Source organism: Antechinus flavipes, chromosome 4 (genome assembly GCF_016432865.1).
Source record: "Antechinus flavipes isolate AdamAnt ecotype Samford, QLD, Australia chromosome 4, AdamAnt_v2, whole genome shotgun sequence".
In the NCBI taxonomy this organism is placed as follows: Eukaryota; Metazoa; Chordata; class Mammalia; order Dasyuromorphia; family Dasyuridae; genus Antechinus; species Antechinus flavipes.
In genome coordinates this window covers 227,608,593-227,632,096 of record NC_067401.1, presented here as the reverse complement: position 1 = coordinate 227,632,096, position 23,504 = coordinate 227,608,593, and the positions used below count along the sequence as shown (strand labels likewise).

Genomic DNA, 23,504 nt, shown 5'->3' with positions numbered 1-23,504 from the left:
ATTTAAGATTTTAGCATCAATATTCATTAGGGAGATTGGTCTATAATTTTCTTTCTCTGTTTTCAACCTACCTGGTTTAGGTATCAGTATCATGTCTGTGTCATAAAAGGAATTTGGGAGGACTCCTTCAATCCCTATTTTTTCAAATAAATTGTCCATTCATATCCTTTGACCATTTATCAATTGGAGAATGCTTTAATTGCTTATAAATTAGAGCCAATTCTCTATATATTTTGAAAATGAGGCCCCTATTATAATCTTGTTTCCCCAGTTTATTGTTTCTCTTCTATTCTTGTCTGCATTAGTTTTGTTTGTACAAAAACTTTCAATTTGATATTATCAAAATTTTCTATTTTGTGATTAATAATGATCTCCTGTTCTTCTTTGGTCACATAGTCTCTCTCCTCCACAGATCTGAGAGTTAACCTTTAATTATGTTAAGTTAAAAAGGTTTTCTAGAAACAGAATTAAAATAGACAAATGGAAGCAACAAATTGGGAAAGGATTTTTGCACACAAGTGTTCTGATAAAAATCTCATTTCTAAAACATATAGGTAATTGGTTCAAATTTATAAGAATTAAATCCATTCTCTAAGTTATAAATGGTCAAAGGATATGGGCAGACATTTTTCAAATGAAGATATTGAAACCATTTTAGTCATATGAAAAGGTCCTCTAAATCAGTATTGATTAGATAAATGAAAATTAAGACAATTCTGAGATAACACTATCTATCTCTCAAGTTGGCTAAGATGACAGGAAAACATAATGACTAATATTGGAAGGTATGTGGGAAAATTGGGACAATAATGCATTGTGTTTTTTTTTTTTTGTTGTTGTTGTTGCTGTTTGTTTTTTGAAATTGTTAGCATAAGATAATGATCTTTTTAAAATAGCTTTTTATTTACAAGTTATATGTATGGGTAATTTTACAGCATTGACAATTGCCAAACCTTTTGTTCCAATTTTCCCCTCCTTCCCCCCACCCCCTCCCCTAGATGTCAATATGACCAGTAGATGTTAAATATATTAGAGTATAAATTACATACACAATAAGTATACATGACCAAACCGTTATTTTGCTGTACAAATATATCGGGCTCTGAAATTAGCCAATTATTAGCCAACAATTAGCCTGTGAAAGAAATCCAAAATGCAGGCAAGCAAAAATATAGGGAATAATGCATTGTGCAATGATGCAACCATTCTGGAGAGCAATTTGGAACTATGCTCAAAAAGTTATCAAATTGTCCATACCCTTTAATTCAGCAGTGTTTCTACTGGGCTTATATAAGATCTTAAAGGATCTTAAAAGAGGGAAAGGGACCAGTAGGTGCAAAAATGTTTGTGGCAGCTCTTTTTGTAGTGGCAAGAAACTGGAAACTGAGTGAATGCCTATCAATTGCAGAATGGTGAAAAAGTTATGGTATATGAATGTTATGGAATATTATTGTATCATAAGAAATAATCATTAGGATGATTTTAGAGAGTCCTGGAGAGACTTACAGGTACTGATGGTAAGAAAAATGAGCAGAACCAGGAAATTGTACATGGCAACAACAAGACTATATGATGATCACTTCTTATGGACTTGGCTCTTCTCAACAATGAGATAATTCAGACTAGTTCCAAGGATCTTGTGATGAAGAGAGACATCAACATCCAGAGTGTGGGAACTGAGTGTGAATAATAACATAACATTTTCACTCCTTTCATTGTTGTTTGTTTGAATTTTATTTTCTTTTTTATAGTTCTTCCTTTTTGAGCAGATTTTTTTTTGTGTGTGCACCAAGATAATTGTATAAATATGTATTTATACATATATCCAATTTACATATATTTTCACCATGTTTAACATTTATTGGATTACTTGCCATCAAGGGAAGGGGGAAGGGAATGGAGGGAAAAAAATGGAACACAAGGTTTTCCAAGGGTCACTGTTAGAAAATTATCCTTCCATATATTTTGAAAATAAAAAGCTTCAATTAAAAATAAATAAAAAAATAACTGTAGTTAATATAACCTATTTGGCCGTTTATCTGCAAAGGCTTAGTCAGGAACTATATTAACACAACTGCAAAACACTTTCCATAAAAATAAAGTCAGATATAATCATTTTAAGAAATATCAAATGCTTATATGTAAGCTGAAAAAATAAATATGATAATTCTACCTAAATCAATCTAATTATTTAGGGCTATACCAATCAAACTCCCCCAAAAATATTTTATATAGCTAGAAAAAATAACATAGTTTATCTGAAAGGGCAAAATTCAAGAATTTCAAAGTAAATAATGTAAAAATGCAAAAGAAGGTGCTCTAGCTATCCTAGACCTAAAATTATATTATAAAGTAGTCGTCATCAAAACCATTTGGCGGTGGTGGAGCCAAGATGGCGGAGAAGATACACTGAGACATTCTAAACTCCTCTCATACCCTCACTACTAATTACCAAATTCAGCCTCAAAAATAGTGCTTGACTGGTAAAATCCAAGAATATTGGAAGTACAACAATATACCAGAAGAAGATAATCTGGAAGATCACCAGAAAAGGTTTCTCCTCATTATCAGGAGCAGGCTAGCAGAGGCAAAGAGACAGAACCAGAAGATAGCATACTGAGTACACTGGGGTAAGGCACACATATCTCTGTGTGGATGGAGATTTTACAGAAAGGACTCTACCACAGATTGGCTGCTCTGCCATGGTTGTAAAGCAGTAGATAGCAGAGACGTTATAAAAAGGCCAAAGGTAGAGTGTATTCCCCCAAATGCCAGGATCTAACAGGACCTGGCTATACCCACATAGCACCAGAAATGAGTGATTTGCCAAGACCACAGCAAAGCTGTGCAGCTGCATTCTGCAGCATGGGGCTTTTGCCCGGGACAAACACACTTCTGCAAGGCAGGGGAGCTCAGCAGGGGGCAGTATCTAATCTGCAAGGGGAAGGAAGGGGGTCTCTGTCCAAGGCAGAGCAAATCTGTATAGCAAGAGGGTTCTGCCTGGGGCAATTGAACTTTCACAATGCTGCTGTGCTTCCCAGGGCAGAAATACTTCTGGTGTGGGGCTCTTTCCAGGGCAGCTCAAAATCCGAAAACAAAGGGATTCTGCCCAGAGCAGTGACACTTTTGCTGCTCAGCCACTAGCCCCAGGGCAGCCACCAATCTGCAGGGTTCTGCCTAGATAGTGACACTTTCACTGCTCAACTACTAGCTCCAGGGCAGCCACTGAACTGTGAGACTATTCCCAGGGCAGAAACACTTCCAGTGCAGGGCTCTTCCCAGAGCACTCTTGTACCTCAGAGCTCTCCAAAGCCCAGAACAGCCAGTTTACAGGATAGCTACTATCCATCTAACTATCCCTGTTCTGTAGAGGAAGCTGCTAACCTCCCTACCCTGAAGGCAGACCCCAAGGGCTTTTTTAAAAAATGAGTAAAATAGCCAAGAGAACTCTAACCATCAACAGCTTCTATACAGAAAGAGAGCAGGTTTTCAACCCCAAGGAGACTATTAACAGACAGTCTCCAGACAAAAATCTCAAAGGAGGATGTAACCTGGTCCCCACCACACAAGGCTCTTCTAGCAGAAATTATAAAAAATCTTTTAAGAGAGTTTAAAAAAATGGGAAAAGGAAAGAGAAGCTATGCAAGAGAATACAGAAAAGGCTTATAACTCACTTAAAGAAAAAATTGAGAAAGTAGAAAAAGAAAACAACTTCCTGAAATGTGAATTGAAAAGGTAAATAACTCCCAGGGAGTGCAGGGAAACAGAATTTGTGAATTGGAAAAAATAAAGAACTCCCAGGAAAGTAGGATTGGTAAGTTGGGAAAATAAAATAACTCAGGAAAAAATAGTGAAATGAAAAAAAAATTCCATAGAGCAAACCAACTCACTTAAAAACTCAATTGGATATATACAAAAAGGAATTTAAAAAGCTAATAAAAATAACTCATTAAAAATCAGAACTGAACCAATAAAAATGAATGATGCATTGAGACATCAAGAATCAGTCAAGCAAAACCAAAAACATGAAAAAATAGAAAAAAAATCTACTTGGAAAAACAACAGACCTGGAAAATAGATTTTCGAGAGATAATCTGAGGATTACTGGACTTCCTGAAAATTATGATGAAAAAAAGAGCCTGGACACTATTTTACAGGAAATCATCAAATAGAACAGCCCAGAAGTAATAGAATTAGAAAGTCAAATAGGTACTGAAAGAATTCATCAAACACCTTCTGAAAAAGACCCTAAACTAAAAACCCCAAGGAATATTGTGGCTAAATTTCAGGACTATCAAACTAAGGGAAAAAAAAATGTTACAAGAAGGCAGGAAAAAAAAAAACAATTTAAATACCGAGGAGCCACAATAAGGATCACTCAAGATCTAGCTGCTTCCACTTAATTAAAGGATCAAAAGGCCTGGAATCTGATATTCCAAAAGACAAAAGAACTTGGAATTCAGCCAAGAATAAACTATCCAGCTAAGCTGAGCATTTTCTTCCATGGAAGAAGATGGTCATTTAATGAAAAAGATGAATTCTACTTGTTTCTAATGAAAAAAACCAGAACTAAACAAAAAAGTTGACCTCCAAATATAGGACTCAAGAGAAGCAGAAAAAGGTAAAAAGAACTCTTAAGAACTGTATTTCTGTTATAGACATACATAAAGAGTGAATGTATAATTTGATTTTACTGACATAATATAAAAAGTGGAAGTAGAAATGGAAAGGGAATAGTATCAGAAAAAAGGAAAAGGGGAGATAAAAAGAGTGAAACTACATCCCATGAAGAGGCAAAGGAAACTTATCATATCTGAGGGAATTTAGGGAGGGGGAAGAACATTGTGTAAATCTTACTCTCATCAGATTTGGTTCAAAAAGAAAATAACTGACATATTTGGTTTACAGAGAAACTTCTCTTAAGTCATTAAAAAGAAGGAGAGAAAAAGGGAAAAGGAAAAGAGTAATAAGGGAAAGGTATAAGAACTAGAAGACATTCAAAGGGGTCAGCAGGGTCTATAAAGAGGAAGAGCTGCATGAGGCAAGTGATGCCCATAAGTTTAATACTGGGGCAGAAGGTAAGGGAGTAAGAAAAAGAAAAGCATAATCTAGGGTAATAAAATAGCAGGAAATACAGAATTAGTCATTTTAACCATAAATGTGAGTGAGATAAACTCTCCTATAAAGTGGAGACAGATAGTAAACTGGATCAAAAGCCAGAATCCTACAATATGTTTTTACAGGGAACACATTTAAAGCAGGGTGATACATACAGAGTAAAGGTAAAAGGCAGGAGCAGAATCTATTATGCTTCAAGTGAAGTCAAAAAAGCAGGGGTAGCCATCCTGATCTCAGATCAAGCAAAAGCAAAAATTGATCTTATTAAAAGAGATAAGGAAATTATATGTTGCTAAAGGGTAAAAGAGACAATGAAGCAATATCAATACTAAACATATTTGCAGCAAGTGGTATAGCATCTAACTTCCTAAAGGAGAACTTTAGAGAGTTGCAAGAAGAAATAGACAGCAAAACTATTATAGTGGGAGATCTCAACCTTCATTCACAATTACACCAACAATGTTCCCTGTGTCCTTGTTTTCCTACCTCCCCTCCAATATTCTGCATTATCTTTCCCTGTCATTCTAGCCAGTCTGACAGGTGTGTAATGGTATCTCAGAGTTGTTTTAATTTGCATTTTTCTGATTAATAATAACTTGGAGCATCTTTTTATGTGGCTAGAAATAGCTTCAATTTCTTCATCTGAGAATTGTCTGTTCATAGCCTTTGACATTTATCAATTGGAGAATGGCTTGATTTCTTATAAATTAGAGTCAGTTCTCTATATGTTTTGGAAATGAGGCCTTTATCAGAACCTTTGACTGTAAAAATGTTTTCCCAGTTTATTTCTTCCCTTCTAATCTTGTCTGCATTAATTTTGTTTATACAAAAACTTTTCAATTTGATGTAATCAAAAATTTCTATTTTGTGATTAGTAATGATCTCTAGTTCTTCTTTGATCATAAATTCCTTCTTCTTCCACACGTCTGAGAGGTAAACTATCCTGTGTTCCTCTAATTTATTTATAATATCATTTAAAGGCCTCATTTCTAAAACATGTAGTTAATTGACTCAAATTTACGAGGCCAGTTCCAATGGTTTTGTAATGAAGACAGCCCTCTACACACAGAGAGAGGACTTTGGGGACTGAGAGTGAGTCACAACATAGTATCTTCATTTTTTTTGCTTGCATTTTGTTTTCTTTTTCATATTTGTTTTCCTTTTTGATCTGATTATTCTTGTGCAGTATGTTGTATATAGAAATATATTTAGAAGAATTTTCCATTTTTAATGTATGTTGGATTAATTGCAGTCTAGGGGAGGTGTTTAGAGGGAAAAGAAGGGAGAAAGAATTGGAACAAAAGGTTTTTCAAGGATAAACTTTGAAAATTATTGATGCATATGTTTTGAAAACAAAATGCTTTAATTTAAAAAAAAAGAGTTAAAATCCACATACTAGCCTAGGAAAATGACCAAGCACCAGAAAAGTTCCTGACCACAGAATGTTACTATAATGACAAGGAAGAACAAAAACACATTCTCTTCTCAGGGCAAAGAATTGGAAACTGAGAGAACGCTCATCAATAGGGACATTACTTATTAAATTGTAGTATGTGATTGTCATGGAATATTATTGTTCTATGAGAAATGATGAACTGAAGTCTCAGAAAAACATCTGAAAAATCCTGCACGAACTTAACCAAAGTGACATGCATTGTAATAGCAATGTTCTGGCATGGCCAGCTGTAAATGACTTTGCTATTATCTGCGTCTAATGACTCATGCCTACACTGAAGGACTTATGAAGACAAATCTTATCTATACTCAAGAGAAGAAACTGATGGTGTCTGAATACAGATTGAAGCATTCTCCCTTTTCCTCTCTCCCTACTTCTCTGCCTCCTCTCACTTCTTCCCCCACCTTAACTTTATTTTTCTTGAAGTTTTTTTTTCTTATATTGGGGCGGAAGCTTTATATTTTATTTCACAACATTACTTTTATAAGAAAAAAGAATATCCTGCTATGGTCTCTTCTTTTCACATCAATTCAATCTGTATTTTTTCTTTTTACATATCTAAATTTAAAACTTTCATGCCTCTCATTAAGTGCTATACAATTTAAATATAATTTACAGTGAACTAATGATAGGGGAAGCTGTTACTTAAAAGATAAATCTTGGACTCAAGAGATCAGGATATTCCTATGTTGCTTACTATACTATGATACAACTGGCTCATTTTCTTTACATCTTTTATTTAGTTTCTCCATATGAAAAAAAAAGACAATAAACCTTTCTCATCCCATTTACCTCTTAGAAATGTTTTAGTTATAAAATTGAGAATGATACCTTGTCCTCAAAAGTATTGTCAGGATTAATTGGGTAATACTTATTAAACTCTCTGAAGTTAGAAAACTATATAAGTACTAAGAATTAAACTTACTTCATAGGGATATTGTATGGATTAACTAATTAATTATTGCAAATTGCTTAGAATTTACAATGCATTATGTAAAACACTAAGCTAACTAGCATTATACATGACTTTAAACTCATTAGTGGAGGGAATAGGTGTTAAGATTTAAATGGAACTTATATTCAGATTATGCTTCTGATTTGGAGCCTGTAGAAATGTAAATTTCCTTAAGTGTATATTATAGGTTTCATACCTCTGTATATAGTAAAATTCTAGAGGAAAGTAACATGATCATTTGTGTGTTTGTGGTTATCAGTAACAGCCCAATAAGGATAATATTGATAGCTCCTTCACCCCATGCGGACTATTCAAATGAATGTGTCATTTGAAACAATTACGGTTAAATCCCTGATCAAATACCTATCAATGTATAAGTTAGTATTTGATGCTAAAATAATGAGACAGAGGAAGCCTCAAGGTATGATGGAAAGATGTCAGACTTGAAATCCTAAATTTAACTTATGACTTTCCATTTCTACTTAGTGCTTGTGATGAGGTGTTGGGTTACTTGATGGGGTTGGCAGAGAAAGACTGAAGTACTGATAAAATTACCCCTCAAGGCAAGAAAAAAGGGCATTGATTGGGAACAGATCAAATATTTAATCCCATTCTGTAATGGGCTGAGGCTTGAGTTGATGCACTGAGGCTCTAAATACGTGAGGCTAAATAGTAATTGGACCATACTCTATTAATATATATGCTTGGAGAAAGAATGGCCCCCTGCCCACTCTTTGTGCAAGTCCTGATGTGTTATATGGGAAATTACGTTTTTGGTGGGTGGAGGCAAGGGAGTGGAAAGGGAAGTGGAAGGAGAGACAGCTGGCTGGTGTCTTGTCACAACTGCTCACATTACTATCACATCGGCTTTTCACATCCGATCCCCCTCTGCTAGCTGGCTTCCTGTCGCAGCTGCCCATATTGCTATTGCAATCCTTCTTCACCTCTACTGAGAATTCTCTCTACTGAGAATAAAGATTGAAGATTTTCCCCTTAACCTGAATTCCTGACTCTGGCTGATTTTAAATACGCAGTCATCACACCATTCCCTTGTGGAATCATTGGGTAACCCCACCTTATTGCAAGAAATCAGAAAGTCAAGTTATGATAGCAAACTCCTGAGGCTAAATTTCCTCTATAAATCTTTCAATGGCCTTCTCATTTGCTGAATTCCTTTTGGGTTAGCCCTCCACTCTTCTTCTCTTCCACTTCCTCTCCTTCCCTTCCCTATGCAATGGAATATTCCTACATCATTTTCTACTTAATTATGAGTTCCATTTGCAAACTTGTCTTTTTGTCACTTGTTAAAACCCCTTTCCCTGCTAACTCTATGTTCTATAAACCTATTTCATGTTTACTATGTTGGTGCCTATTTTATCTCTTCATTTTGTCTGCAATCTTCTCATTGATAAATTTACTTTTTAACAAGGAGAAAGCCTTGTAAATTTTTTCACATATAAATTGCTATTAACTCCATCATTTGTTGCGAAACTCCAGGCTTACCTGTTGATATCCACATCAGTATCATCACCTATGTGACCCTGGAAAAATTATTTAACTTTTCTGTGCCTCACTTGTAAAATGAGGCCCTTCTAGTTATAGTTATTTGATCCTAGGATCCTCCTATCACAGCTGTGTGTGAAATCTCTCAAAAGATAATGCCTGCAGAGTTATAATGCATCATTTGATATTTTTCAACTCTTATGAGAAGGATAGATCTAAATACACTCTTACTACCCATACAAAATACTAAATTCTTGAACCTTTCCAAATTGCATGCAACTATCACTAACAAAAGATCCATTCCTTTGTGCAGTTGTATTTGCATATCAAATAGATCACCATATTCCAGAAATGGCATCTTCCTTTGCCCTATATTCAAAATACTTCTTTCATCTATTTGGAGCAAATAATCCTAACCCCATATTTAGCCAGATCTTATATTCCTCCTTCTGAAGTAGCAACTAGAGGACTCTTTCCAAATTTAAAAGCCATCTGATCAAATATTCCCCTGAAGGTGGAGGAGAGGTTACTGTCAAAAGGGTTCCCACACATCAGATCTCACCTTTGCATTTTAACAAAAAGAGCCTAATTTCACATTCAATGATACCTGGCCCTGTGGATATTGTGATATGTGTAAATTCCTACATTCTGAAGAAAGTAAAATAATTTATAACCTAATTTAAAGTCTATCCTTAGGCCAAAGATATAACTGGAAAATTGGAGAGGTATGCTTTACTTATTACCCAACTACAGAAGGGCTTGGTTCATCATTTCTATGAACTTTATCATGCATGGCTCACTATGTTTCACTGCCACAGAACTCCCTTCACTATTTGTTCAGTGGTTGCTGATAGATATCTGAAATCATTTTTATTATGTATCCTAATTCATTTAATTCCTAGTAACATATGTCTTTTTTTTTTTCAAATGTGATAGGAATGAGACCTCTCCTCACATAGGTCTGGGAGCCAATCGAATTCAAACTTGAATTCAACTTGAATTCAAATTCAACTCTAATCCCACCTTCTGAAATTTAGCTCATATTTCCATAGTATAACCGCAGAGGGAAGGTACTAGTAGTGGAGGGAGAAATGACTTCATGAAGAAAGTGAGATATGAACTGAATCTGGAATGAATCAAAAGGAAGAAAATATTCCAGGCATGTGAATAGCCAATGAAAAATCACAAGATTGGGATGTGGAGTATTAGGATTTTAATTCAACTTTTCCTGACTTTTAAGTTTAGGAGTTCATTCACTGTGAAATACTACCTCAAGCATGACACAAGATTAAAATTTAGAAACTCTAAGTAGCATCAGAAAAAAAAAAGAGACTGAACTTATATCATATGTTAAAATGAATATTGAATTTTGAGTATAAAGATTAGGTTCAAATCCAAGATATTATATTCTACTAGTGTGATCTTGACTAATGTGTCAAAGCCTCAGTGTCCTTATCTATAAAACAAAAGGTTTGGAATATATGAACTTTACAACACTGAATCCAATGAATCTGAAGAATGATTACTCACAGCTTTATATCTAGGCTTAGAATATGTCCTCTGTGAAGGAAGAAAACAACAATCATTTATTTATTTTTTGTTTAGTTGTTTTTCATTAGTTTTTGACTCTTTGTGTTTCCATTTGTGATTCTCTTGGCAATGAGAAAACTGAGGCATGCAGGTTAAGTGACTAGCCCAGAGTAACATAGTAAGAGTCTGAGATTGCATTTGAACTCAGGAAGAAAAGTTTTCTGATTCCAGGCCTTGCACTTTTTCAGCTAAATCACTTAGCTGCCTGTTAAGCACTCACCATAGACCAGGCTCTTTATTAAGCACTTTTAAATATATCTCATTTGACTCTTAAAACAACCCAGTAAAGTAGGTGCTCTGATTCACTGTTACAGTTGAGAATATTAAAGCAGACAAAGATTAAGTGATTTGTCCAGGATTAAACAGTTAGTAAATTTCTGAGTCTAGTAAACTCCATTCTTCCTGACTCCAGGTCCACTGCTCTATCCATTGTACCACCTAGTTGTCCCTAATTCAGTTCTGCCTCAGAACAAAAACTCTTTAAATCCCCCTGCAGTTTTTAAGCAAATTGTATCATTATCTCTATTTCCAAAACTCTTAAGTAGCTTTAGCCATAAAGTTACTGGTTGCTACTTTTCATCTATTTTGCAATGTTCCTCCTATTATCTCTTGTTTCATACCCTACCTCCCACAGACTTCCACCATCCTGCCTAGAAGTAAGAAGTATATGGCATTCGTCACCACATTTCTCTGTACCCCAAAGTTGCTCTTATCTCATGTCAAATTAAAACTCCTGCTTCTGCACTTTAAAATATTTTTAAAGCTAACTTCTTTTCCTAAAAAATGATATCTTTCCTCCCTCTTGTACTCAGGACTGCGATTTTACTTCAACTAAATAATAGTATTTGTCAACAATGAAAAATTCTTTTCACCATATCTCATTATACATATCTATTATGTTAAAGAAAAACACACAAAAAAGTTCCATCCTCCCTCAAAATTATATTCAATAGTCCCTTCCATGAAATCTTTTGAGACTATAACCTCCTTATGTATTTTGTTTTTTAACACCCCTCAAATTCATGTTCTCACATTTTAGATTTCTTTGCACTTACAAGTTTATGTATGTCACTCTATAGGAAACGAGCTATTCTGAAATGAGACAGGAAATAAGCTAGATCTATATTTATTTGAAAGGATTGCAGCAAGAGAATAAACCATTCAAACTGATCATATTCCTTATTGACCATATCCAGAGTTATTCAATGTTGTCAAAAGTGTCTATTCTCTTTTACTTAGTAGGAATCATTTGCACTTATGAGAAACGACCACTAGAGTGCTGCAAGTACCCGTTCAAGTTCAATTCCTCCTCTTAAAGTCATTGAGCAGATATAACTAAAGAGTGGATATAAATATTTGGAATTTGTTTGCCATGTGAAAAGTAGAGAAAAGAATAATATTTCAAAATACCATGGAAAATCACCTGATTCTGCATTTATGCTTATAAATTAATTAAATATGAGTTTTTGAAGATGATTTAAAATTAATTTATTAGTTATAAAAATTTTAAATTCAGACATGATTTTCTCCCCTCATTTTTAAAATTTGAATATCTCCATTTAATTTGTAGCATTTGTTATCTTATTTCACAATTTTAATGACTTTGTCCACAGAAGCCAATATATATCAGCAAGCGTTTGGTACTTGCTTAGGGACTCTGAAAAGTAAAATGTTTACCTCAGGGTAACAATGACACTGTGCATAAAACATCATTTGAGGTTTTGCTAAGAAGTCATTTATTTAATCTACTATTCCGCTGCCTTTTGGTTTCACAAAGATCTTAAATATTCAAATATTTCTCTCTTATAAAGCTTATTCTTGTGTTCAATGGGTTAACAAATTATTATTTCTAGTATATGCACAATACTCATATGGAATCTGTGTGATAGGATTCAAATGCAAGTCCTGGAACTTATAGGCTATATATCTATAGACAAATATCAATCTAAGCCTTTTTTTCCTTTTCATTCTTGAATTAGGCACTCCAATGCATCATCATAAGAAAGACTATCTTGTAACCCTAAAAGTACCTACCCCCCAAAAAAAATCCTAAATAGCAGTTGCTTTTGTCATGCTTTTCATTGTTATCATCACTATCAAACACTACCATCATCATTTTTAGGTGCCAGGAAAACAATTAAGTTTAAAAAAAAAAAAAGAGGTGGTGAAAATTGAAAATTATTGGTGCTGAAAATCTCTTTATTACGAGAATGGTCCCATTTTTTTGGTGGAATGTTGTAGAGGTAAAGGGATAGCGCATGATGTTTTGAATAACAACAAAAACAGTTTAAGAAGTGAGGGATGCCCACTAATCCCAGTTTTTATCTTTACTCACTTGTGCTGACAATAAGAGATGAAGCATAAATAAAAGTAATTAAAAGTAGGACTACTTTAAAATTTACTTTTAATAATAATAAACCTACTATACAGTCAGGTCCCAATTACTACGAATGAGAAAGGATTTGAAGTGGTAACATTTATTCAATTAGCACTATTTAAAATTATGTAAAATATATGTATGCAAATTATGTAAAGTAGAGGAACTGGTTGTAGTGCCTAATGGGAATATGCATGCAAATATGAATAATGCACATAGTTTATTTATATATGACCTAGCCTATCTAAGCAAAAGTTACTGTACAATTGGAAAACAAGTTGACTGTGTGTTCACTTCATGTCCTAGTTACAAATTAATTGTTTCATAGTGCATAATTTATGATTAAACACCTTCTACCCTTTTGGAGAAATAAATTCGTATGTGGAAACAAATAAATACCAGTGATTAGAGGTTTTTTTCACCTTATACACTTTGATGTAACATAATGTATATGTGTATATGAATATGTAAACACATGAATCCCCAATTCTTTTTTTATTTTGTGAATATATGTTCACAATATTGATAATATTGATATTACTTCATTGCTATAGTATCTTTTTTTAAAAAACAAGATGTAGTTTTCCTGATTATTTCTTTTAATTATCTATATTTTTGCTTTTGTTTTGTCTGAATTCTTGATTGCTACTCCTACCTTTATTTATTTGTTTTTATTATTGCTTTTTATTTACAAGATATATGCATGGATAATTTTTCAGAATTGACAATTGCAAAACCTTTTGTTCCAATATTTCCCTTCCTTCCTCCCACCAACTCCCCTAGATGGCAAATAGACCAATACACATTAAATATGTTAAAGTATATGTTAAATACAATAAATGTATACATATCCATACAGTTATTTTGCTGCACAAGAAGAAGTGGACTTTAAAATAATGTGCAATTAACCTGTGAAGGAAATCGAAAATGCAGGTGGACAAAAGCAGAGGAATTGAAAATGCTATGTAGTACACCTGTCAGATTGGCTAAAATGACAGGAAAAAATAATGATGAATGTTGGAGGGGATGCAGGAAAACTGGGAAAATCCATTGATGCATTGTTGGTGGAGTTGTGAATAAATCGAACCATTCTGGAGAGCAATCTAGAATTATTCCCCAAAAGTTATCAAATTGTGCATACCCTTTGATCCAGCAGTGCTACTACTGGGCTTATATCCCAAAGAAATACTAAAGAAGGGAAAGGGACCTGTATGTGCTAAAATGTTTGTGGAAGCCCTGTTTGTAGTAGCTAGAAACTGGAAAATGAATGGATGCCCATCAATTGGAGAGTGATTGGGTAAATTGTGGTTTATGAATGTTATGGAATATTATTGTTCTATAAGAAATGACCAGCAGGATGAATACAGGAGAGGCTTGGAGACACTTACATGAACTGATGCTAAGTGAAATGAGCAGAACCAAAAGATCATTATATATTTCAACAACAATACTGTATGAGAATGTATTCTGATGGAAGTGGATTTCTTTGACAAAGATAAGATGTAACTCAGTTTCAATTGATCAATGATGGACAGAAGCAGCTACACCCAAAGAAAGAACACTGGGAAATGAATGTAAATTGTTTGCATTTTTGTTTTTCTTCCCGGGTTATTTTTACCTTCTGAATCCAATTCTTCCTGTGCAATAAGAGAATTGTTCGGTTCTCCACACATATATTGTATCCAGGATATACTGTGACATATTTAACATATATAGGACTGCTTGCCATCTGGGGGAGGGGGTGGAGGGAGGGAGGGAAAAAGTCAGAACAGAAGTGAGTGCAAGGGATAATGTTGTAAAAAACCTGGGGGGGGTGTGGGGTGAAGCCAAGATGGCGAAGAAGGCACATGAGACTTTTGAAGGTCATGATACCTTCATGACCAACATTAAATTCAGTCTCAAAAATAGTGCTTGACTGGTAAAACCCATGAAGACTAGAAGTACAACAACTCACCAGCCAAAGGTAATCTGGAATTTTGTCAGAAAAGGTTTGTGCTGAGGGGCCAGGGAGAAAATCAATACAAGCAGGGGGATAATTAGAGGGTAACATATTGTGCAGACCGGGCGGGAGCGGTCTCTGTGATTAGAAAATTACAGAGACAACACTGGCATAGACTGATTGCTCTTCAAAACAGTAGATCAGCAGAGAAATCAAAGCCACTCTAAAAAACACCAGAACCCAACAGGATCTGGCTGTACACACCCAAAACCGGAAGTGACAGCACAGATCACAGCACAACCTTGCAGCCCCAAACCACAGTATGGGGCTTTTCCTTGGGGCAATTGCAAACCTGCACAGCAGGAGGGCACAGCTCGGGGCAGCCTCTGGTCTGCATAGTGGGGGGCTCAGCCTGGGGCAATACAACTTCCGCAGTGAGACTGTGCTTCCTGGGGCAGAAACACTTCCAGTCTGTGTGGGGCTATTTGCTGGTCAGCTATTAATATCCACAGCCCCACAGGGGCCTTTGGCCTGGGGCAGTGACACTTTCACCACTTAGTCTCTATCTTTAGGGCAGTTGCTAAACCACACAGAGGATTCTCCACTGGGCACTTCTGTAGCTTGGTTGTGCTGAATCACTTCCGGTTGGAGGTGGGGGGACTTTTGCCCAGAGCACTCCCATACTTCACTGTTGAAATCTTTTCCTGCTTTGCAGAGGAAGGTGGTAACCTCCTTGCCCTGAAGGCAGACCGTAAAGGCTTTAAAAAATGAGTAAAATAATCAAAAGGATGATTGATAGCTTCTATACAGAAAAAGAGCAGGTTTGCAACCCAAAGGAGACTAATAGCAGTCTCCAGACAATACCCCAAAGTGGAATATTACCTGGCACCCTTTACATAATGCTATCCTAGAAGAGACCATTAAAAGTCTCAAAGGAGCATTAGAAGAAAAATGGGGAAAGGAAAGAGAAGCTTTACATGAAAGTAACAACTTCCTGAAATATGAATTGGAAAAGGTAAAAAATTCCCAGGAAGTTCAGGGAACCAGAATTTGTGAATTGGAAAAGGTAAAAATATCCCAGGAAAGTAAGATTTGTGAATTGGAAAAGATAATGAATTTGCAAGAAAGTAGCATTTGTGAATTGGAAAAAGAAAATAACTCACTAAAAAAAAAAATTAGTGAAATAGAAAAAAATTCCATAGAACAAAACAACTCATTAAAAACCTCAATTGGATATATACAAAAAGAAGTTTAAAAAGCTAATGAAGAAAATAACTCATTAAAAATCAGAACTGAACAAATAGAAACCAATGATTCATTGAGACAGCAAGAATCAGTCAAGCGAAACCAAAAACATCATAAATTGAAAAAAAAAAAAACATGAAATATCTACTTGGAAAAATGACAGGACTGGAAAATAGACCGTGTTTCCCCGATAATAAGACCTATCCCAAAAATAAGCCTTCCCCTTACTGTGTAAGATTCCTCTAAAATAAGCCCTCCCCTGAAAATAAGCCCTATTGAGATTGCTACTGTAGTGAAGGTGATCCCCTGCACTACACGCTACATTATGGTACTCTCTGTATGCACCGTCCCCCTCCCCCCCCCGGGTGAAATGCACGCCGCTCTCTGAGCTTCATCCAATCAGAACTGCAGCAGTGAACGCATCATGTTCTTCCCCAGTGATTTGCTTGCTGGCGCCATTAAGAGCAGTGCCGTGGAGGAGAGCTGAGGCAGGACAATATAAAAACCTGGCATGATGGAGGATAAAAGGGGCATGATGGAGGATAAAAGAAGAACTCAGGAAGCATCATGGAGGATAGAAGGAGCACTCAGGGAACATGATAAGATTAAAACATTATTGAGGGGCATGATGGAGTGAAAAGAAGGATATGGTCATAATTTTATTATTCTGTCTGTTTTGACCCCCAGACATGAGTACAAAAAGGAAGAGCTATACTGTTGAGTACAAGAAAGCAATTGTAGAGAAGTCACATGGCAAGAATCTTGCAGTTTTCTGTAAAGAAAAACTTTTGGATCTTCAAATGGTCAGAAATGGAGAGCAGATTATAATAACCTCAATCAGCAGGTGGATGAGGGAAAAGGAAAAAAGCGCAGGTCTGGATCAGGTTGGCAACCCTTATATCCTGACTTGGAGATCCTCATTGGTGAATGGATTGCTGACAGGAGAGCAAAGGCCTTGGTTGTACGCAGGGCTGATATTCAAGCATTTGCCCTTTTAATGGCACCAGAGTTTGAAATGGCCTCAGAAGGATTCAAAGCATCACAGCACTGGTTGGACGGTTTCCTTCAATGGTATGAACTGTCCCTAAGAAGATCAACAACACTGTTTAAGCTGGAAGATGCTGAAGTTATTAAACATGCACTTGCATTCAAGTCCTTTATTGATAGGATCGACATTTCCAAGTACCAAACCTACAATATGATTGCTATGGATGAAACTGCAGTGTTTATGGGACAAGGATCTCAAACAACAATTCATCACAGGGGTGCAACATTAATCTACATTCCCACCACTGGCTATGAAAATGCACGGGTCACCTGTGTTTTGGCAATTTGTTTGGATGGAAAGAAAGCCACACCTCTAATCATCAGTAAGGGCAAGAAAGATAAGATTGAACGTGTATCAGGCATTTATGTTCTTGAAACCAAAAAAGCCTGGTGTACACAAGCTGTTATAAGAAAGTGGGTTGATTTAATGCTGCCACTTGTTATGTGAGGTAACCAAAGAGGTCTGATGATCTGGGATTCAGCCAGTACTCACCGCGCTAAAGAAATGAAGAACTTCCTTGCAGAGAGAAGAATAGATCAAGTCATGATTCCTACAGGAATGACTCTCCACACCCTTGATATTGCAATAAACAAGCCATTCAAAGACCATTTGCTCATGGAAGTCAATGACTACATTGAAAATAGAACAGAAAGAAATCAGCATGGAAACTTTGTGAAGTCCTGTCTGCAAGAAGCCGTGGCTTGGGTGAAGAAGTCATGGGATAAAATTACTGTCAGCTGTGTCTCCAAGGCACTATGAGCAGGTTACCTGGACAAGACATGTTCATTTAAAGAGAGCTATATTGCTGGACAAGACAGATTGGGTCCATTTCTTCTGAAGGAAATAGAGGTGCAAGACATCCAGGATGGAATTCAGGGTATGGACACTTATGATGATGTTGTTGAAAAAGATGACATGATCATTATTGAATAAAGGTACTTTTTTTTGTTCACATTTACCTGTTTATTAAAATTGTTATCAATGTTATTTAAAATAAGCCCTCCCCTAAAAATAAGCCCTCTGGTGTTTTTCTGTCCAAAAAAATAACAAGACAGTGTCTTATTATCGGGGAAACATGGTAGCAAAGATAATCTGAGGATTATTGGATTTTCTGAAAATTATGATGAAAAAAAGAGCCTAGATACTATTTTACTGGAAATCATCAAAGAGAACTGTCCAAAGGTAATAGAATTAGAAGGTAAAATAGGCATTGAAAGAATCCATCAAACACCTTCTGAAAAAGACACTAAAATAAAAACTCCAAGGAATATTGTGGCCAAATTTCAGAACTATCAGATTAAGGAAAAAAATATTACAAGCAGCCAGGAAAAAAACAATTCAAATACCGAGATGCCACAATAAGGATCACCCAAAATCTGGCTGCCTCCACATTAAAGGATCAAAGGGCTGAGAATCTGATATTCCAAAAGGCAAATGAACTTGGAATGCAGCCAAGAATAAACTACCCAGCCAAACTGAGCATTTTCTTCCAGGAAAGAAAATGGACATTTAAGGAAACAGATGAATTCCATTTGTTTCTAAGGAAAAAAGCAGAACTAAACAAAAAATTTGATCTCCAACCATAGGACTCAAGAGAAGCAGAAAAGGTAAAAGGAACTCTTGAGAATTGTATTTCTGTTTTGGATATACAAAAAGGTTCCATATATAATTTGATTTTACTGATATAACGCAAAAAAAGGGAAGTAGAAATGGAAAAGGGATAATGTCAGAAAAGGGGGACAAAAAGAGGGAAACTACATCCCACGAAGAGGCAAAGAGAACTTATCATATCTGCGGGAACTCAGAAAGGGGGAGGAACATTGTGTGAATCTTACTCTCATCAGAGTTGGCTAAAAGAGAAAATAATTGACATACTTGTTTTACAGAAAAATCCTCTCTCACCTCATTAAAAAAGGGGAGAAGAAAAGGGGAAAGAAAAAGAGTAATAAGGGAAGGGTACAAGAAAGGGGAAAAGATTCAAAGGGGGTGGGAGGGATCCTAAAGAGGAGACTGGCATGATACAAGTGGGGTACATAAGTTTAAAATTGGGAAAGAGGGTTGGGGGAGCAATTAAAAGAAAAACACAATCTGGGGATAACAAGATGGCAGGAAATGCAGAATTAGTCATTTTAACCGTAAATGTGAATGGGATAAACTCCCCCATAAAGCGGAGGTGGATAGCAGACTGGATCAAAAGTCAAAACCCTACAATATGTTGTTTACAGGAAACACATTTAAAGCAGGAAGATACATACTGAGTGAAGGTAAAAGGCTGGAGCAGAATCTACTATGCTTCAGGTGAAATAAAAAAAGCAGGGATAGTCATCCTTATCTCAGATCAAGCAAATACAAAAATTGACCAAATCAAAAGAGATAAGGAAGGAAATTTTATCTTGCTAAAGGGTAGCATAGACAACGAAGCAATATGTCAATACTAAACATATACGCACCCAGTGGTATGGCATCTAGCTTTGTAAAGGAGAAGTTAAGAGAGTTGCAAGAAGAAATAGAAAGCAAAACTGTAATAGTAGGAGATCTCAATCTTGCATTCTCAGAATTACACAAATCAAACCACAAAATGAATAAGAAAGAAATTAAAGAAATAAATATAATATTAGAAAAATTAGGTATAATAGATCTTTGGAGAAAACTGAATGGAGACAGAAAAGAATATACTTTCTTCTCAGCAGTCCATGGAACCTATTCAAAAATTGACCATATATTAGGATATAAAGACCTCAAAATTAAATGCAGGAAGGCAGAAATAGTAAATGCTTTCTTTTCAGAACACAATGCAATAAAAACTACATTCAGCAAAAAGTTAGGGGTAAATAGACCAAAAAATAATTGGAAACAAAATAATCTCATCTTAAAGAATGAATGGGTGAAACAGCAAATTATAGACACATTTAATAATTTCATTCAAGATAATGACAACAATGAAACCTAGTACCAAAATTTGTGGGATGCAGCCAAAGTGGTAATAAGAGGAAATTCTATATCCTTAGAGGCTTATTTGAATAAAATAGAGAAAGAGATCAATGAATTGGGCTTGCAACTAAAAAAAGCTAGAAAAAGACCAACTTAAAAACTCCCAATCAAATACTAAATTTGAAATTCTAAAATTAAAATGAGAAATTAATAACATTGAAAGTAAAAAAAAAAATTGAACTAATAAAAAAACCTGAGTTGGTTCTATGAAAAAAAAAACAATAAAATAGATAAGATTTTGGTAAATCTGATTAGAAAAAGGAGGGAGGAAAATCAAATTAGTAGTCTTAAAAATGAAAAGGGAGAACTTTCCACCAATTAAGAGGAAATTAGAGAAATAATAAGGAGTTATATTGCCCAACTTTATGCCAATAAATTTGATAACCTAAGTGATATGGATGACTACCTCCAAAAATATAGGCTTCCCAGATTAACAGAAGAGGAAGTAAATTGCTTGAACAGTCCCATTTCAGAAAAAGAAATAGAACAAGCTATTAATCAACTCCCTAAGAAAAATCCCCAGGACAAGATGGATTTACATGTGAATTCTACCAAACATTTAAAGAACAATTAGCCCAAGTGCTATATAAACTATTTGAAAAAATAGGAAATGAAGTCATCCTACCAAATTCTTTTTATGACACAGAGATGGTACTGATACCTAAACCAGGTAGGCTGAAAACAGAGAAAGAAAATTATAGACCAATCTCCCTAATGAATCTTGATGCTAAAAATCTTAAATAAGATATTAGCAAAAAGACTACAGAACATCATCCCCAGGACAACACACCATGATCAAGTTGGATTTATACCAGGAATGCAGGGCTTGTTCAATATTAGGATAACTAAGCATTGCTCCCAGGTCCTCAACCCAGACAGCAGGTGCACAGGGAAGTTTTGGGGACCAAGAACACCATATTATTACCATGGCTCCCTTGCCTAAGCTCACTGAATAGACTACCATCCAACAATCCCCTGTATCTGAAAAAGATAAAGGAAGCTCCAGCAATGATGATCTTTCTCCTGGAAACAAGATAGAACTTGTGCCAACTCACTCTACTATTGCCCTGGTTGAAGAGCCAGTGGTACAAGACCCATGGGACATGCCTTACTTGAAGGGTTCTGAGATCAAATGGTCAGAGACAGACACCAAAGGGAAAATAATTGCTGTCTTCAGAGGGCTTGGAAAAATAATCCTCATCCTGGTATTTCTCTACTTCTTTATATGTTCCTTGGACATTCTCAGCAGCGCTTTCCAGCTGGTTGGAGGAAAAATGGCTGGGGAGATTTTCCGTGATGGTTCCATATTGAGCAATCCCATGACTGGCTTGATGATTGGCATACTGGTGATGGCCATGGTGCAGAGTTCCAGCACAGTCACGTCTATCATTGTCAGCCTGGTGTCCTCTTCCTTGATGACAGTAAAGATAGCAATTCCCATTTTCATGGGAGCCAATATTGGGACTACAATCACCAATACTCTCTTGGCCCTCATGCAGGCTGCAGACAGGGATGAATTTCGAAGGGCTTTTGCAGGAGGGACCGTCCACGATTTCTTTAACTGGTTGTCAGTGCTGGTGCTACTGCCCTTGGAGATTATGACTGGCTACCTCTACCACCTCACCAATGCCATCTTGAAAACCCTTAATATCAAGAGTGGGGAAGATGCCCCTGATCTCCTGAAAGTCATCACAGATCCCTTCACAAAACTCATTGTCCAGATGGATAAAAAAGTCATAACTGAAATTGCTACAGGAAATGACGCAACCCAAAACAAGAGCCTGATAAAGACTTGGTGTAAAACATTTAAAAATCAGACTTTAAGCAACGTCACCGTTCCCTCACCAGAAAATTGTACCTCTCCCAGCTTCTGCTGGACCAATGGGAACACGACCTGGACCCTCATGAACATGACATATGAACAGAACATTGCAAAGTGCAAACACGCATTTGTGGATGTCAATCTTTCTGATGAGACCATTGGATTCATTCTTCTGACGCTCTCCTTGCTGCTCTTAGCCACTTGTTTGATCCTGATGATCAAGGTGCTGAACTCTATGCTCAAGGGGCAAATTGCTGCAGCAATTAAGAAGACTATCGAAACAGATTTCCCCTCCCCCTTTGCCTGGCTGACAGGCTACTTCACCATTCTTGTTGGAACTGTGATGACCATTCTTGTGCAGAGTAGCTCTGTGTTCACGTCTGCCATAACTCCTCTGGTTGGCATCGGAGTGATCAGCCTGGAGAGAGCGTACCCCCTGACCCTGGGCTCCAACATCGGCACCACCACCACGGCCATCATGGCTGCGCTGGCCAGCCCTGGAAGCACTTTACACAATTCACTCCAGATTGCCCTGTGCCATTTCTTCTTCAATGTCTCTGGGATCCTTCTGTGGTACCCAATCCCATTCATGCGCCTGCCGATCTATCTTGCCAGGGGCCTGGGGAATATCTCGGCCACCTACCGTTGGTTTTCCGTCTTCTACATAGTATCGTTCTTTTTCTTGCTTCCACTGGCTGTGTTTGGCCTCTCCCTGGCAGGGACGTCTGTCTTGATGGGTGTAGGGATACCCATCCTAGTGTTTGTGTTTGTGGTCCTGTTCATGAATTTGCTCCAAGCTCTCTGCCCTCGAATCTTCCCGAACAAGCTTCGAACCTGGGACTTCCTGCCCCTGTGCATGCACTCCCTTCAGCCCTGGGATAAGGCAGTGTTTCTCATGATCAGCTTCTGCCAGCTTCGTGGATGCTGCCGTTGCAGTAGGTGCTGTGACCTGCCGGAAGAGGAGAAAAAGGTCAAGAAAGTCCGCATCAAGGTTCCTGGGGTCTATGAGAACACGACAGTCATAATGGAGGAAACCCAGCCCGTGTCCAAGACGCAGGAGGCCCAAGACGTAAAGAACGTCACAGCTTTCTAATAGAACAGGGCTTGGAGAGGAGGAGAAAAGATGGATTGTTTCTTGTTCTAGGTGCCCTTCTTTCCCCAAAAATGTGGGAAGCATAAAGGGAGATGGTTAGCTATCTATTGGTTAATTTACTACCCCTACCCTCCACCCCCCAATCCAACAGCTTTGGCAGAAACTGTGATCAAACCCTCATCCTTCTCAAGGCCCTAGTTATCCCTCACATGATTTCTGCTTCCCTAAGAGTCCTGGGACAAGAACCACAGGGACTGTACAAGATGATTCCTGACTGGGCCACTTACTCTATCTCCGGAAACACTGGGGCAACAGGACTTGAAACATTTTTAGAATGAAAGAATTCTTTTTCTTAAAAAAAAATTAG

The 23,504-nt window shown here is 36.6% G+C and overlaps 1 protein-coding gene across 1 annotated transcript; it reads left to right on the top strand.

Moving 5' to 3' along the window:
• Positions 1–21,148: 21,148 nt before the first annotated feature.
• Positions 21,149–23,189, top strand: LOC127561885 (sodium-dependent phosphate transport protein 2B-like). Its single transcript, XM_051997201.1, is given in 1 exon segment — positions 21,149–23,189. A coding segment is annotated over 1 exon segment (1,989 nt). The 3' UTR covers positions 23,138–23,189.
• Positions 23,190–23,504: the final 315 nt, after the last annotated feature.